The 15,393-nt window shown below is 45.7% G+C and overlaps 1 protein-coding gene across 1 annotated transcript in view; it reads right to left on the bottom strand.

Annotated features, from left to right (window-relative positions):
- LOC311017940 (neural-cadherin-like) overlaps positions 1-15,393 on the bottom strand; it is an 80,887-nt gene that overhangs the window by 23,325 nt on the left and 42,169 nt on the right. The window contains exons 8-19 of the mRNA XM_084016613.1: positions 15,100-15,272; positions 13,576-13,744; positions 12,847-13,017; positions 12,305-12,477; positions 9,365-9,532; positions 7,928-8,177; positions 7,363-7,490; positions 6,852-7,038; positions 4,661-4,804; positions 3,000-3,283; positions 1,041-2,649; positions 190-283 (exon numbers count right to left, since the gene is read on the bottom strand). Coding sequence (XP_083872739.1) covers positions 190-283; positions 1,041-2,649; positions 3,000-3,283; positions 4,661-4,804; positions 6,852-7,038; positions 7,363-7,490; positions 7,928-8,177; positions 9,365-9,532; positions 12,305-12,477; positions 12,847-13,017; positions 13,576-13,744; positions 15,100-15,272 — 3,550 coding nt within the window. The remainder of the gene's footprint in view (positions 1-189; positions 284-1,040; positions 2,650-2,999; positions 3,284-4,660; positions 4,805-6,851; positions 7,039-7,362; positions 7,491-7,927; positions 8,178-9,364; positions 9,533-12,304; positions 12,478-12,846; positions 13,018-13,575; positions 13,745-15,099; positions 15,273-15,393) is intronic.

Raw genomic sequence — 15,393 nt, 5'->3', positions numbered from 1 at the left:
AGATATTAGTGAAAAAGGCCTTTATGGAGAAATACATCCTGGATGCTGAGTACATCCTCTTTGCTTTTCAAATTCTTCAATGTTGGCAGTTCTTCTGTAACTGTTCTGTTTTGGCACTCGTACTTGTGTTGCACATTTGGAGATCAGCATGTTTTCAGAAAATTAGATGCATTTAACAGAGAGCTTTACTTGGCTGCGCTTGTCTCCAGAGTGTAGGTCTTGTTGTCCCAGTCATCAGGATCTGGGGCATACACCTTCCCCAGCACTGCGTTTGTCATCCTTCCTGTTCAAGGTAAACACACACACACACACACACACACACATGCGTACACATTGATTCCTTCTGGACAGAATCTGCTGATGCCACCACTTTATCTCCGCGTCCCTCTCTTCTCCTTATCTTGCATTCTTGTGTTCTGTTCTACTTATTATGCTCATAACTGTGGAACCCCACCGCTGGAATGAATAGACTCTCAGTTCTCCACTTCAGAGAGCGTGGAGCTTAAGGAAGCACGGCTATCTCAGTATGGATTATGTTATTATCGACCTGCAGTGCCAGGGTACTGCAGCTGGGTAAACAATGGCAGACGGGATGAGTCACGGCGTTCCCGTTTTTCCAAATTACCAGAAGCTGCCATGTCGCTGAGTGTGCGATCAAGACGCTAACAAGCCAATACACCTAACCGACCCGGAGGGTGAGAAAACGACAAAAAAAAAAAGGAAAGGAATCATGATCCTTATCATAATGTGATGCTCAGATGAGCTGTAGGCGTACAGGTTGGCAAGGGAAGGATGTGCTGAGGGTTTGAGAAAGGATTTGACAACTATATTACCATAACAAAACCCCCTTAGAATGTGAAAGGAAGAGTGCAATTATGAATTCCAGTCTACGCCGACCAGGTATGGGAGTGGAAACTTTACCCTTCATCTGCAGCCTCACTCCCCCCCCCTTCTTCACTCAAGCTCTGCCTGCAGTGAAAAGCTCTGTAGCGAAAGCGAAGGGGCAAAGAGAATGAAATGAGGTGAAGCGAGCAACTCACCCTTGCGGCTATGCACATAGACGTCTTTCTCTCCCGGCTGATGGGCGTTATCGTTCTGGTCGCCAATGGTGATGATGAGCGTGCTTGTGGCCGTCATTGGCGGATCGCCGCTGTCGATCATAATCACCGGCAAGCGGTACTCGCTCTGCCGCTCCCTGTCGAATCGGCGCAGGGCGGTGAGCGTGGCGGAGCCGTTCCCGTGGTCCTGCAGGTGGAAGTCGGTGCGGTGAGGCGAGGGCAGGGAGAGGGAGAACGGGGGCCCGTGCTCCGAGGAGTCCCGGTCCACGACGTGGAGCAGAGTGGAGCTCCTGTTGAGCCAGACCACCTGAGGAGCCGGACTGTTCTCCCACAGCACCGGAGTGTAGGCCGCCTCCAACTCCGGCCCATTGTCATTCATGTCTAGCAGCGGCAAGTGGACCGTGACACTGCCAGTCAGTGCAGGGGTACCCCGGTCTGTCGCCATGACAACCACCTCGTAACCCGCCACCATCTCCCTATCCAGCTTCCTGGCCACTGTGACCACGCCGGCTCGGCTGACTGTAAAATGTCCGCGTGGGTCGGACTGGGGGAGGATGCTGTACACGACGTCCCCGTTCAGGCCCGAGTCGGCGTCGGTGGCCGTGACCTGGACCACGCTGGTTCCCACGGTTACATCCTCCGGCAGAGGGGGGAGCAGGTGGGAGCTCGGGGTGAAGACGGGAGCGTTGTCGTTCTCGTCCACCACGAAAACCTGACAGTGGATGAGGCTGGAGAGGTCAGAGTCCTCCACCTTGATGGTGAGGTTGAACCGCTGCTCCCCGGACTTCTCAAAGTCCAGCTTCTTCTTCAGTCTCAGGGTTCCCGTCTGCTCCAGCCGGTGGCTCACCATGTAGAACCGTTGCTCCGCGTCCCCCGCCACCACACTGAAGGCCAGCTGCCCGTATGTGCCAGCGTCGGGGTCCACCGCACTCAGCTCCAGGATGGGAGCGTCCTCATTGGTGCTCTCGGGCACACGGGCGCTACACAGCTCCTCTCGAAACTTCGGCACATGGTCATTCATGTCTGTTATTACCACGGTGGCGGTCGCCGTCCCTATCATCCCCCCGCCATCCCGTGCCTCCACCACCAGCTGTTGGCTGTCGGCTAACTCTCGGTCCAGACCCTGTGCCGCCACAGATATAGTGCCGGTGCTGGAATCAATAGTGAAAAGATCCTCACTGTTTGCATTGTGCACGTTCTCCGTAATCTGGTATGAGAGGATTGCGTTTTGACCTACGGCGGCGTCGTCAAGGTCCAACGCCATCATCTCCACGACAAACGTCCCGGGAGGGGAGTTCTCCGCCACGCTACTGTGGCAGTTATCTGGAGCACACGTGAAGGAGGGAGAATTGTCATTGATGTCCCACACGTTGATGATAACATCCGTAAAGCCCGTAAGCCCTTCGCCCTCCTCGTCCGTCGCCATGACAACAAAGCGCCAGACGGCACGCTCCTCGCGGTCCATGGTGCGCTGGGCGTACATCTCGCCGGTGATGTCGTTAATCATGAAGTGGGACTCGGCACCTTGGCCGTGAATGGAGTACCGTATGGCGCCCTGGTCCGCGTCTTTGTCCGGGTCGGTCGCCGTCACCTGCAGAGAGGTGAAGACGGATATCCATTCATCCAGTTAAATCCCAAATTACTGCTTCCTCTTATCACTTCTCAGCCGTCAGCCAGGGTCTCCTGGGATTCTTTAGACAGGCCATTTAAGTGTTTTTTTTTTCTGACCACCTAAATTAAAGCAATGAGCTCTGATCAGGCGTGTGTCTGGCATCTGGCCTCAGACTGGGTCTGACAGCCTTTGCTGTTGAATTTCACACAAAAGATCCCTCACTAACTCTAACTAAGTGATATATTCTATGTATATGGTAAATAAAGATATATGGCTTACAATAAATAATCAAAAATAAAAATCTGCAATCCCAAGCCAGGTTCTCTCACCTGAAGGACGAACACAGGTGAGCCATCGAGCTCCTCCGTGACGGACCCGTAGTACTCGTTCATGGAAAACACGGGCGCCTCGTCGTTCTTATTGACCACGGTGACCACCACGGCAGCGTAGTCTTCCCACTTCCCGTCAGAGGCGAGGACCAGCAGCTTGTACCTCTTCTGCTGCTCATAGTCCAGCGGCTGGGCGATGAAGATGGTCCCCACCTCTGGCTCGATGTCAAACACACCACCTTTGTTGCCGGATGTAATCTGGTAGCGCAGCTTGGCGTTGGCTCCTGGGGCAGGAATTTTCCAAAAGAAATGAACAGTTGTGGAATGTGAAATCACCATCCTGGTATATAAATAAACTGTCGCTTTTCTTTTCAGTGGAAAGCACGTCTAACAATAACAGAAACGCACGGCCACCAGAGTATTACACCTCATTTCCTCCAAGACCTGAGCATTAGCAGGTTTTCATGTATTCCTTTCTTGTTTTGATTGCTTAATTAAATGGTAACATTGTACTTCGTCTCCTCGGCTTTAATCAGATACTAATTAAAAAGAGAGTGCCCCGAAAAAAAAGAGTAAAAGGGAGCTTGAGCGTAGAAAAGGGAGCATGGGCGTAAAAAGCGGCGTACAGTAATGCACTTTGATAGCACCCTCACGGGAATGATTTGAGGCCCGAGAGAGGGTGAGTGGGGCTTGGGGGGAGGGGAGGGGGGGTGTAGTTGAGTAAAGAGTAAGTCAATATCTGAACTTATCTTCTCTGTCTCCATGGAGACCATCCAGTCCAGCGGTTTAACATTGGAATAGATAAGATAATCTCCTGGAATGAACAGTCTTCGTTTTCAATCATCCTGTTGGGTTAAAGTAGCTAAAATCCCATGTAAATACACTAATCTGTACTATTAACACAACCCCAGCTGACAAAGTGCTCCCTGCCTCCCACAGGGATCCGGCAGGCTTACAGCAGTCAAGCCCAGGGTGTTGGGCTTCTTTTTTTTTTTAAACAAGACAGATTGAGCATAGCCCCTCAGACGCAAGTGCAATAGTATTGCATCTTTAATTTTTTTTTTTTTGTGGGGGGGCAGGGTTGGTGTTATTCCACAGCTATTCATCATTAGTGCTGCAGCCCAGTCTAAGCTGCACCCCCGCTCGCCATAAATACTTGATTAACGGACCTAAACATGCACGATAAAGAGACTGCTGCACAGGGGATGAGCAACCGCTTTATTGGTTAAATCCCGCCCACCTACTGTGTGGGAGCGTGTCACTCTTTTTGGAACATATGTGCAACAGTGCATTACCAAGCACTCAAATGACTGCTGCTAAATCTGGCACACTGGGTGATTTCAGCAGAGCTCAGGCTGGATTGGAAAAAGATTGCCCACAGGGTCACTATATGCATTCTGCCACAAATGCAGGCCATTTTGCACAAAGGTGCGCTGTTGGCACACAGCTCACTGCTGGAAAATTGACTGATTAACTGCCAAAATACTTACAGTTACTTCAAGAGAGAGAGAGAGAGAGTAATCTGAAAAGTTTGGTGAGGGGTTTTAAAAGTGCTTCACGAAAACTTTCATATAGGTTCTGGTTGGCTTGCTTCTTTAACCTTTAATTCTAGGAAGTGGCTCCTCGGGACCACCTCGGGCCGACCGGCTCATCAAACATACCTTCATCCTCGTCGTTAGCGCTGACGGTGACAACAGCCAGGCCCACATCTGCATTCTCGTCGACACCCACTTCATACAGCCGCTGAGCAAAGACGGGCTTGTTGTCGTTGACGTCGCTAATGAAAACCCTCACATACGCTGTGTCTGCAAGAAGGAATGCCGGAGGATTAAGCAGCACACACACACACACACACACACACACTTCTCCAAACGCAGTATGTGTGTCTTCTCCCTCCATCTGTTTATTGATTCTACAATTCATTGTCACTGTTTAGTGGGGGAAGTGGCACTTAACCCAAAGCAATGTGCCTCATTGACAAAGAAATCAGAAATAAATATGTGCTGTAAATTACATCCATTATTCATTTTATCAAGAGTTTATTGTTTTTTACTGGGGTAACTGTTTTAAACAGAAATAATAACTATAATGGGGCTAAACCTCTTCAACAAGCTGTTGTTTTGGGTGTTTTCTCGCAGAGAGCAGATAAAGAACCTCTCCGCCGGGAAGGTTAAATATTCATAAGATGACAAGTGTTTGTGTCTTATCGGTGCCCTCCTCATTACGATGTTTATTTCTTTAGTTAGAAAGAGTAAATTATCTGCTCAGAGAACACACGGGTGACATGTTAATTTGGAGCTGCTGCGGTAAGAGACGGCGGCGGGCGGACAGCGGCTCTATATTCACGGCTTGTTTTTACATTTCCCCTCCTCCTCTCTGTGCATCCCAGGGGTGACGCAGCGAAACAGGTAATGTTTGCAGAGGAGATGAGCCCTTCTGGAGGTGGGGTATTCGCAGCCCGAGACACAGCTAAGGCTCACTGCCAACGCTAAGCAGCCCTGGCAGCTCAGAAGAAAAGGCTTTACTGCATGCATGAAACATCACCCTTTACTCCTAATACCTGCTTGGCAAACATTTGCAAAAGACCCACTACTGTGGGAGAAAAAAAATGGCATAATACGTCACTCTCCATAAAGCCTAAGGTTTTATAATTGCCAAAATGTCACAAAAGAGAACAGGGCAAACAAACGCGCCGGTTAGATATTGAATAATGAAAATTAAAAAACAGGGGATTAAAAAAAGGGGTTGTAAAAAAAACTGAGCCATTTTCCCATGGGGCTGCCTGGTCATGGCAGTGGACTGAATCACATTTAGATTCACTGTTCAAAGTAAATCCCAAGGTGTCAATGAACGTATTGTCATGCCAAGGCAGCCTGTTTAATACACAGTGCACAGTGGCCGAATTCCTCATTGGTTTCAGTATTGCCCCGTGGGCTTAGAGGGGAAAAACAACGCTGCTTTTTATGAATGGGCCGTTGCACCAGGCCAGAGGTCAATTCAAAGTTAACTCTGCCAACTCATGTGGTGTCTAGAATGTAAAAACAATGAAAAAACAGTTTGTATAACTAAAAAATACAGGGAATATAGCGATTATTTGCACACAAATCACACTAAAATAGACTTTAGAATTATCTTTCGGATGGTTTGACATTTTGGTAAATTCACTTTCTTGTCAAGATTTAGATGAAAAGGTCGATACCACACAAAGTTACCGCCAGCAGGCTAGCCAATGCTAAGCTAAGCTAGTGGAAAATATCATGCTAAGGGTGGTTATGTGGTGGACAAATTTCTGGTCGATCACAGTAACAGGAATTTTTGTTTGGATTGAACACATTTTGTTACATTTGGATGGAGCCAGGCTAGCTGCTTCCTCATGTTTCCTGTGTTTGTGCTAAGCTAAGCTAGTGGAAAAGATCATGCTAAGGGTGGTTATGTGGTGGACAAATTTCTGGTCCGGCGCTGTAACAGGAATTTTTTGGGGGATTGAACACATTTTGTTACATTTGGATGGAGCTAGGCTAGCTGCTTCCCCATGTTTCCAGTGTTTGTGCTAAGCTAAGCTAGTGGAAAAGATCATGCTTAGGGTGGTTATGTGGCGGACAAATTTCTGGTTGGGCACGGTAACAGGATATTTTGTTTGGATTGAACACATTTTGTTACATTTGGATGGAGCTAGGCTAGCTGCTTCCCCATGTTTCCTGTGTTTGTGCTAAGCTAAGCTAACGATGTGAGTGGTGTTAACCTGAGTGTATTTCTCAAAATGTGCTACTCATTTAATGACAAAATATGAACTCATGAGCAGTTTTATGCCAGATGAAGAAGTCCGACGTCATCATGAGAATCCCGTCTAACCTGAGTTGGGCTGTTTGTTCTTGCCAGGTCGAGCCGACTCCTCGCCGTCTTCCGATTGGACCTCCAGCAGATAAGAGCTACGGGCCTCGCGATCAAACACGGCTTCTGTGTAGATGATCCCAAGCGTCGGGTCGATCCGGAACAGATGGTGGTCGCCGCTGCTGTCAGTCAGCAGAGAGTACGTGATCTGTGGAGCAAAAAAATCAACCAACGTAATCTTCCAAGCAATAACCTACAGAAATATCAGCAATTAAAGACTTGAAATGTCAGGGGGTCTCTATCAGATTCTCAGTCTGTCTTCTTATTACAGACAGAATTAGATCGATACGCCGACCGATACCGTCACAGCCAGTCAGTCACTTGTAGCCGATACCACCCTGACAAGTCTGGAACAAAAGCTTCCACACCAGAGAGATTATGCTGCTACAGAAAACTCACAACATGGGGTGGTTTAGCAAGGAAAAAGGGATGGAAATCTCCTAATTAACAACACAAATACACATCCACCAACCTCTCCATTAAGACCCAGGTCTTTGTCATGGGCAGACACTTGGAGAACCAAAGTCCCTATCTGGGCTCCTTCTGTCACCGACGCCTCGTAGATGGAGGAGGTGAAAAACGGCACGTTGTCGTTGACGTCTGAGGAAGGAGGAGAGAGACCCAGTTGCACACTGATGATGTTTTAATTTCCACAAAATTAGGTAATACATCCTCTAGCATCCAAGGCTGTAGTCCACTGTTACTGCACACATTAAACATTTAGAGGTTTGATTTTCTGGAGGAAAAAAATAAATGAAGGCAACACTGTTTGGTGCAGCTGCGGACTTGAACATTATAGATGTTGGACTTGTTCACCCGCAGATGAACTCAACATTATACAGCTAAAAGATATGCATATGATTCTTAGGATATTTATTTCAAACCTAAGACAATTAAATTTATTTATATATGTAAGCAAAATGAACAAATAGATATTGTTTTATATGTTTTCAACCCTATGACGCCTTCATTATATGATATTTTGACAATTAATTTACCCGGCCGTTAATTATCACTTGCCACACTATAAAACTGACCTGTAATATTGACATAAACTGTCGTGAACGCTGCGAGAGGCACCGCGGCCACGTTCTGCGCCCGGACCCGGAGAGAAAACACGGACGTGGTCTCGTAGTCCAGCGGCTCGGACACCAGGATGGAAGCGGAGCTGTCCTCGCGGTTGGGCGAGAGGTAGAAACGGACGGGCATGTTGGTCTCAGGGACCATGCCGTCCTCCAGGTTATAGGTCACCCTCGGGTCCCCCAGCTGAGAGGTCGCCTTGATTGTCTGAACAGGATGAGAAGTAAAATGAGGATTTTGCTTGATGTCAGTGAAAGCTGGGGAAGATTGATCCAAAAAGAAAGAAGAAGAAGCAGAAAACAACCCTGAGCTGGGCAAATGGTTATAAAGCTCTCACTCCTTGGAGGAAATAACTGACTCATGAAGACATTGATGGGCATTCACATCAACTCTCTTTTCCTTTAAAAGACTAGTCCAACGTTTAGGGGAAAAACACTTATTTGCTTTTTTGCTGAAAAAGAGATGATCGATACCACTCGAGATGCCAGGAGATATTTAGCAGAGCTTATGTTCTGGTGGGAGGCGATTAGCTTGATTTAGCTTAGCATAAAGACCGGAACAAAGGAAAACAGTCTGGCAAAAACAAACCACACATAAACGTGCTCATTTTACAAGATCTGTTGGTCGGCATGTTGTTGGACTTTGCTGTATCTCCCCGCTTCCAGTCTTTACGCTGAGCTAAACTAACTGACTGCAGGCTCTGGCTCCATAATTAACGGCCAGACATGAAAGGGGCATCAATCCTCTCATCCACTTCTCGCCGAGACAGCAAATAAGTGTATTTCCCAAAATGTTGATCCATTCACTTAACGAGGATTCCCTTTGAGGTACGTCACGTAAAAAATGTTTTTCCACATGACAGGCTTAATTAACGTAACTTAACTTATCTCAACTAGGTCAGAACACATTTGTGGTTTGTAGTCTTATTACAATTATTGTTGATAATCTGAGAAACAGAAGCAGATGAGAGTCGAACCTTTTGAGCCCTGAAGTAACTTTTTACCTCAAAAGTGAATTCCCTTGTGAAGACCTTGGAAGAACGGGGATTCATGTGCTCTCCAGATTGACAGCGGTATATTTCTCACATCAAATGAGACATTTTTGAATGACTCCAATAAGCCCGGAGTCATGAAAATTTGCTTAGCACGCGCGATCCGATGGAAGCTTTTCTCCAACAGCGTCTAAACTAAAAGACGTTTACAGATTTTGCAGCGCGCTGACAGGCTTTCAAAAAGGTGTATTTGGAGTTCAAAGGGAACACGGCGTCTGAATAATGCACAGATAGTACGTACTAATCCAGGGGGAGTAAACACAAACATTGGGCTGAATCAATGACAGCAACTCAAATCCGGTTCAGGAACATGCGTGCTGGTATACAAGCAGAATGGACGCACCACTATCGGCGTGTCCCGGGCGGCGTTTTCAGGGATGACGACGCTGTAGCTCTCCTTCTCCCACTGCGGAGGCTGGTTCTTCACGTTGGTGATGGTGACCGCCAGCTCCACGGACGTGTTCCGGTTCCCTCCGTCCGTCGCCATGACGTCCCGTGTGATATAGGTTCTCTGTAACAGTTCAGTCACTATAATTAGCACGGAAGCTGGTCGGCTGAGGGGTAAAAAATGCTTAAAGGTTGAGTAGGTGATTCTAGTCAGAAACACTTTCTGTTATATTACTTGAAATTCTCGTAACACGCCGATAGCAATGAATACATTAAATGTTTGACATAAAAAAAATGTTTAAAATGTCATCTGTGGCCGTGGCAGGACTGTAAAAACCCCGTTCAATCAAAGAAGTCGGGTGGAGATAGTATTTGGACGTCCCGCCTGTCTGATTAATTCCTGAGTGATCTCGATCACTCGCTTGGCATTCTGGGGGAGCGGCTTTGAACAGAGGTGAACGAAGGGGCGGGGCTAAATACTCTGCCTTTAAGATGCAGAAGTCAACTTCCATGTACCTGTATTTATATGATGACTGAAATATTTTTTTGATTTGCTGCTTAAGACATAACCCTTGACAGAAAATTAATGAGAAACTATTTGATGAACTATCAAATTAGATCCAGCTTTAATTTTAGTGCGATTAATAAAACTGTCTGACGCTGCTGAGACACAAACTCGTCTCCCATGACAACACGCTAGACGCTTAAAGTATCGTGATGCATAAGGTAATAAATCTGAGAAACATGGCTCTGTGGCGGCGAGGTTGTGGGAAACTGGACTCTGAGCGTGGAGAAGACGCTCGCCGCGAGCACATCGGTGAGTGATGCACTCGTTTGCATGAACTGCATCGTGGAAATATTTAATTTAGTTAAGAACAATAGAAGAAAGCAGTGTGAGCCTTAAAAAACGCAAACTGAGCTATAACTCAGGTTGCGCTAAAGCTCCTCTACTTTCGTAATCGTGCTCTAATTGAACCGCTATACAATAAGGGAGTGCGTTTGAGTCGGGAACCCTATTTCATCATAGTGAACACTGCGGGGAAAGCTAAACATTGACTTAAGAGGTCATTAGAGTATTTTATTCTGTTTATCTAAATTAACCAACATCACACCAGAGTGAGGCAAGTACTCACTAAAGATCCTCTAAAGGGCCTCTTTTTGCCCACATGAAGACATTTTATTCTAACCACTCACGCTAAAAGATTATGCATGTCATGAACACCACTTTGTTAATGAAAGATTGCTTGAATAAGAATTCAGTTATTAAGATGTAAGAATCCAGCCGTCGGGGGCCTCTGTTATTGTGCTGCAGATAAAAAAAAAAATCTCACTCAACTTTGGAAATGTCATTATCTAATCTAATTAGTATTTGTGAACAAGTGCAACTATTTTATTTCTCTCAAAAAGCCAGAGAACAAAGATTACAATCAGTGACGTCCAAATGTGGAGCCCGGCAGCCGCTGCCATTTTATAATGAATGAAGAACTGACTCACTTAGTGGTAACATTCAACCAATGTTTAAAATTCAATTTGTGCTAAACGTGTCAGATCTGAAACCGGAAAATGGCCACAGCAACCGTTTCAATCTTCTCCACTTAATTGACTCTGTACAGTTGCAGGATGTGAGAATAGTCACTGACGTCCAATGGCCTGCCTCCTTAATATTCCAGCCAAGTGAACGGAGAACTGCACGCTTTACTGTGAAAAGCCCGATGTGAAAATATGGCCTTAATACTTATTCAATGTAATCGGTAATGATGTGATGACCGATTCAAAATAGACAAAATGTCCCTGACTAACCGAGTTTAATGAAGTGCTTTTACGGTTACAGCTGGAGAAATAAGATTGCTGGATGATTCTGAGGTTCTGAAACAGATTTTTAAATATGCAACAGCTTTGTTCAGCAAGGTTTCGGGCTTAACACTTTAAATTTTGCATGGCGTCGTCAACGAGATTTCCAGAGAGTAACACCGCTGTGCTAAAAAGCATGCTAAATAATAAACGGAGATATAGTGCCTTAGCAAGTTTGGAGCCAAGGAACAACTCTTACATTTGAATAAAAGGAAAGAGGAGCGCTCATGGTGATAGAAAATAAAGCCAACAACAAAACCAAACACATCAAAAATGTGAGGAAATTTGTTACATCATCGACACGATAAAACACTAAGCCAACACATGAATTAGCTGACATACCTGGGCCTGCAAAGATCAAGCCGCTTACCTTTAGAGCTAGTTTTCATGTCGAAAACTATAATTTATATCACTATAATAATTCACCTTTTAAAAAGGAGCCACGGAGGTCAGCTTGCTTTTAAAAATTAAATCACAGGCGTAATCTTCAAGCCTGCAAATAGTTTCAGTTAATGACCTCAAAGTACATGAGTCATCCGAAGCGGCTGCATGCCACCAGTCTCTTTATCAAACCCTCTGATGATAAACTAAAATTAAAACGCCTTGAACCTTTTATATCAAAGACAGAGTTTTGAAGATGGACGAGCCTCGGTTTGTAATTATTAATTCCTTATAAACCGGAGCCACACGATTTAAGTCTTTTATTTGGGATTCTGACAGCGGTTGGGTTAGTTAGTAACAAGTGCAAAAGACAGAGCTGTTGTCATCAAATATAACCACAGGAATCCCAGGCTGTTCAAATCTATTTTTAATAATTTGTTTAGCCTGAATTAGTCTCCGTCTTCGTTCTCTGTGGTCTTCCCACATGCATCCCTTCTGGCAGTACACACAGCCCAGATTAGGGGAAGCAGACAGAGGCACTTTGAGGTGGCTTATTCATTAACTTTGTTGACACAGACCTCGAGGCCACCATGTGATGCAGACTGTGTGTGTGTGTGTGTGTGTGTCGGCTGGCAGAGAGCCTGTTTGTTAACTGCTGACTGACCTGCGATATGGGCTGGTTGACGTACACCCACCCGGTGACGGGGTTGACCCGCAGGTACTCGGGCTGCTCCAGGGACATGGTGTAGGCGATCGCCGCGTTGGTGCCAAAGTCGTCATCGTGAGCCGCCACGCGAAGGAAACTGGTCCCGACCAAAGTGTCTTCTCTCAGAAAGTCTGCAGGAGACAGGAAACGACGTGTGTGCACAGTCGAAAACATGAGAGGCTGACGGCAAAGGATGGTAAAGGTCGAGTGTCAGGGCTGTTGTGGGCATGCTTATTATGCAAAACTGATCTTGGATATTACCCAGCTATTTTTCTAATTTTCACACAGAGATGGATTTCATTTAGCAAAGGCATTTAATCTCCACCATAATAACACCCAATGTAGAGGCATTTACTGCATCTAAACCCTCAATTAAATCCACTAACTAAATGAAAGTATAAAACCTGTTTTGGCTCGTATATATATATATATATATATATATATATATATATATATATATATATATATATATATATATATATATTTTTTTTTTCACTTACACTCATAGCGCAAATTCTCAAACTTGGGGCTGTTATCATTCTGGTCCAGTATTTGGACGGTGAGCTGACAGATGCCGATAAGCGGCTCCTCCGCCCAATCAGTGGCCGTTACTGTAATTGAATACTCTCGCTGCCGCTCCCTGTCAAACCGCCTGGCTGTCGCAATCACTCCTGTGAATGCAGAACAAAAAAATAAGATACACCCATGAATACATAGAGAATATGTTCATCCACCCATTGTGAAAATCCCGCAAATTCATCCATCAACGGCACGGCACGCGTTCGTCCATCCATCAATTCATCGCACCACCCGGCCCGCCTATCTATGAACGCAACGTCCATAAATCAAGAAGTAAACAATCGCACATTTCATTCCTCCGCAAGTCGAGCATCTCTTTCAAGTGCGGTGACTTTGTTATTCAATCCTGAGAGGAAGAGAACAGAAGAGGAGCCTTAAGGAAAATGACATGTTGACTCCATGTGTTAGGACTTCAGAGCAGCTTCCCCTTATGGGAAGAGTCACTTTTAACACACTGAGCTTGGTCAGATCAAATGAAACAACATTTGTCTCTTTCTTGAGAAACAGCGACTTGAATCATACCAACGCTCCCCCCCCCCCTGGAATGTTGAATCACAGACTTCAATTCTAATTAAAACAGCAGCTCTCTCTATCTACAGTGAGCTCTAATTGAGACCTATTTTAGCCCAGACGATCCGTGACTGCTCTACCTGTGTCTGGATGGATTCGGAAGGCAGGCATGGTGCTGTCTCTGTGCATTAAGCCATATTTGACTTTTCCATTTGCTCCCTCATCTGCATCCACGGCATGCACTTGCAACACAAAAGTCCCCGTTGGCTGGTTCTCCAGCACCGAAGCCTGCTCGCGATATTGCTGGCACTGAGAAAGAGAGAGAGAGAGGGGAGGGTGAGAGAGATAGAGAGAGAGAAGGGAAGATGCACAAATACAAGAAGCAATTCTCCTATAAGAGCACGTATAGTGGAAATATGTTACGTTAATGAGAGTACAGGGATCAAAGGAACTAAACTCATTAAGTAGAAGGTCACCATGCACACATAGGGGACAAACAATATAAGTTATAGAAACAATAGCCCTACATCTAAGGAAATAAAAACAGGTTTCTTTTCGAAGAGTGAACAGCTCTCAACCAGGAATTCAATCCATCCCCCTTAATGAACATATGCCCCAGATAAAGAGCTGCTCTCCCGAGTCTTTCATTTTTTTTAAATGATATACAAATGCTTGCTACTCTTTCAACAGAATGGCCATGAACAATTACAAACAGAGAGGAGGAGCTGGAGTGAACCAGGAGGGAGGATCAAAGCATGCAAGGGAGCGAAGGGTTCATGGGACGTGACGGCACAGACACCGCGGCCTGTAGGTAGCCGCTCGGAATAAAAAATAAAAATCACAGAATATCAAACATAAGGTCATTCCAGCTCAGATGGTTCTGAGGCGAAACTTGATATTTGAAAACACAAATTGCCAAGACTTCCAGCCCACTGGAAAGACCTAAGGAGCTGAAGTTCAAGTCACTCCTAATTAAGGAAGGGAGTTAATTAAACAGGTATATTGTATTGTGATGATATTGCAGTTTTTTTTCTCTTTTTCATAAATTAATTGAAATCCCAATGGAGCGCCTAAAGATAGAGTGGGTGTGCAGGCTAATCAGAACTCCTGGGAAAACAGAGCGGAGAGAGACGCAGGCCAGGGAAATGAGAACGCCAGAGCGGAAATAAATAAATAAATGAATAAAAGCTGGAGAGAGTGGGATGAGGAGAGGGGGGAAGGAGTGATAGACGGAGAAGTAAGTGAAGTGCACAGAGAGGACGAGACAGACAGGCTGATGAGAGAGGAATGAAACAATACTGCCAAGGCACATTCTTTGAAATGAGGCAAAACAAGTGACTGTCAACTATTGAGGAGGGTTCAGGTTGGCAGTGACGACGACGACAACGACAACAACAACAACAACAACAACATTTTGGAAAATAATGCTCATTTTGTCACCATTATACAGAGCCAATGCAGCTGTTTCTTCCTGTTTCCAGTCTTTATAGTAAGCTGCTGGTAATCGTTTCATATTTATTGTACAGACATGTGAGTGGTATCAATCTCCTCCTCTACCTCCCAGCAGTTTTTATATCATACGTAATGTCAAACGGCTCCCTTTAAATGAAGTGAAAATTATTTAACCGATTTATAAGAAGAAGAAGAAGAAGAAGAATCCTCACGTTCTCAAAGACAGGCTTGTTGTTGTTGACGTCATCGACCCCCACGATGACGCGGGCGGTGGAGAGGAGAGGGTGCGGCCCGCCGGATGCGTTGTCGTCCGTGGCGGTGATATTCAGGACGTACTCCAGGCCTTGGAGCTTGGGCAGGGGAGTGGAGCGGAGCCGGATCAAGCCTACAAAGACCACAGGCCCATTAAATGACACCATTACAGAACATGGGCCGCTCCTCACACATTCAACACAAGCCTTCCATTAGTCATTAAGCAGGAAGTTATAGCCGCCGTGGCCTCGCGT

This window comes from Eutrigla gurnardus (assembly GCF_963514095.1).
Source record: "Eutrigla gurnardus genome assembly, chromosome: 9".
NCBI lineage: Eukaryota > Metazoa > Chordata > Actinopteri > Perciformes > Triglidae > Eutrigla > Eutrigla gurnardus.
The sequence above is the reverse complement of the archived record's forward strand: the minus strand, read 5'-3'. Positions and strand labels throughout refer to the sequence as shown.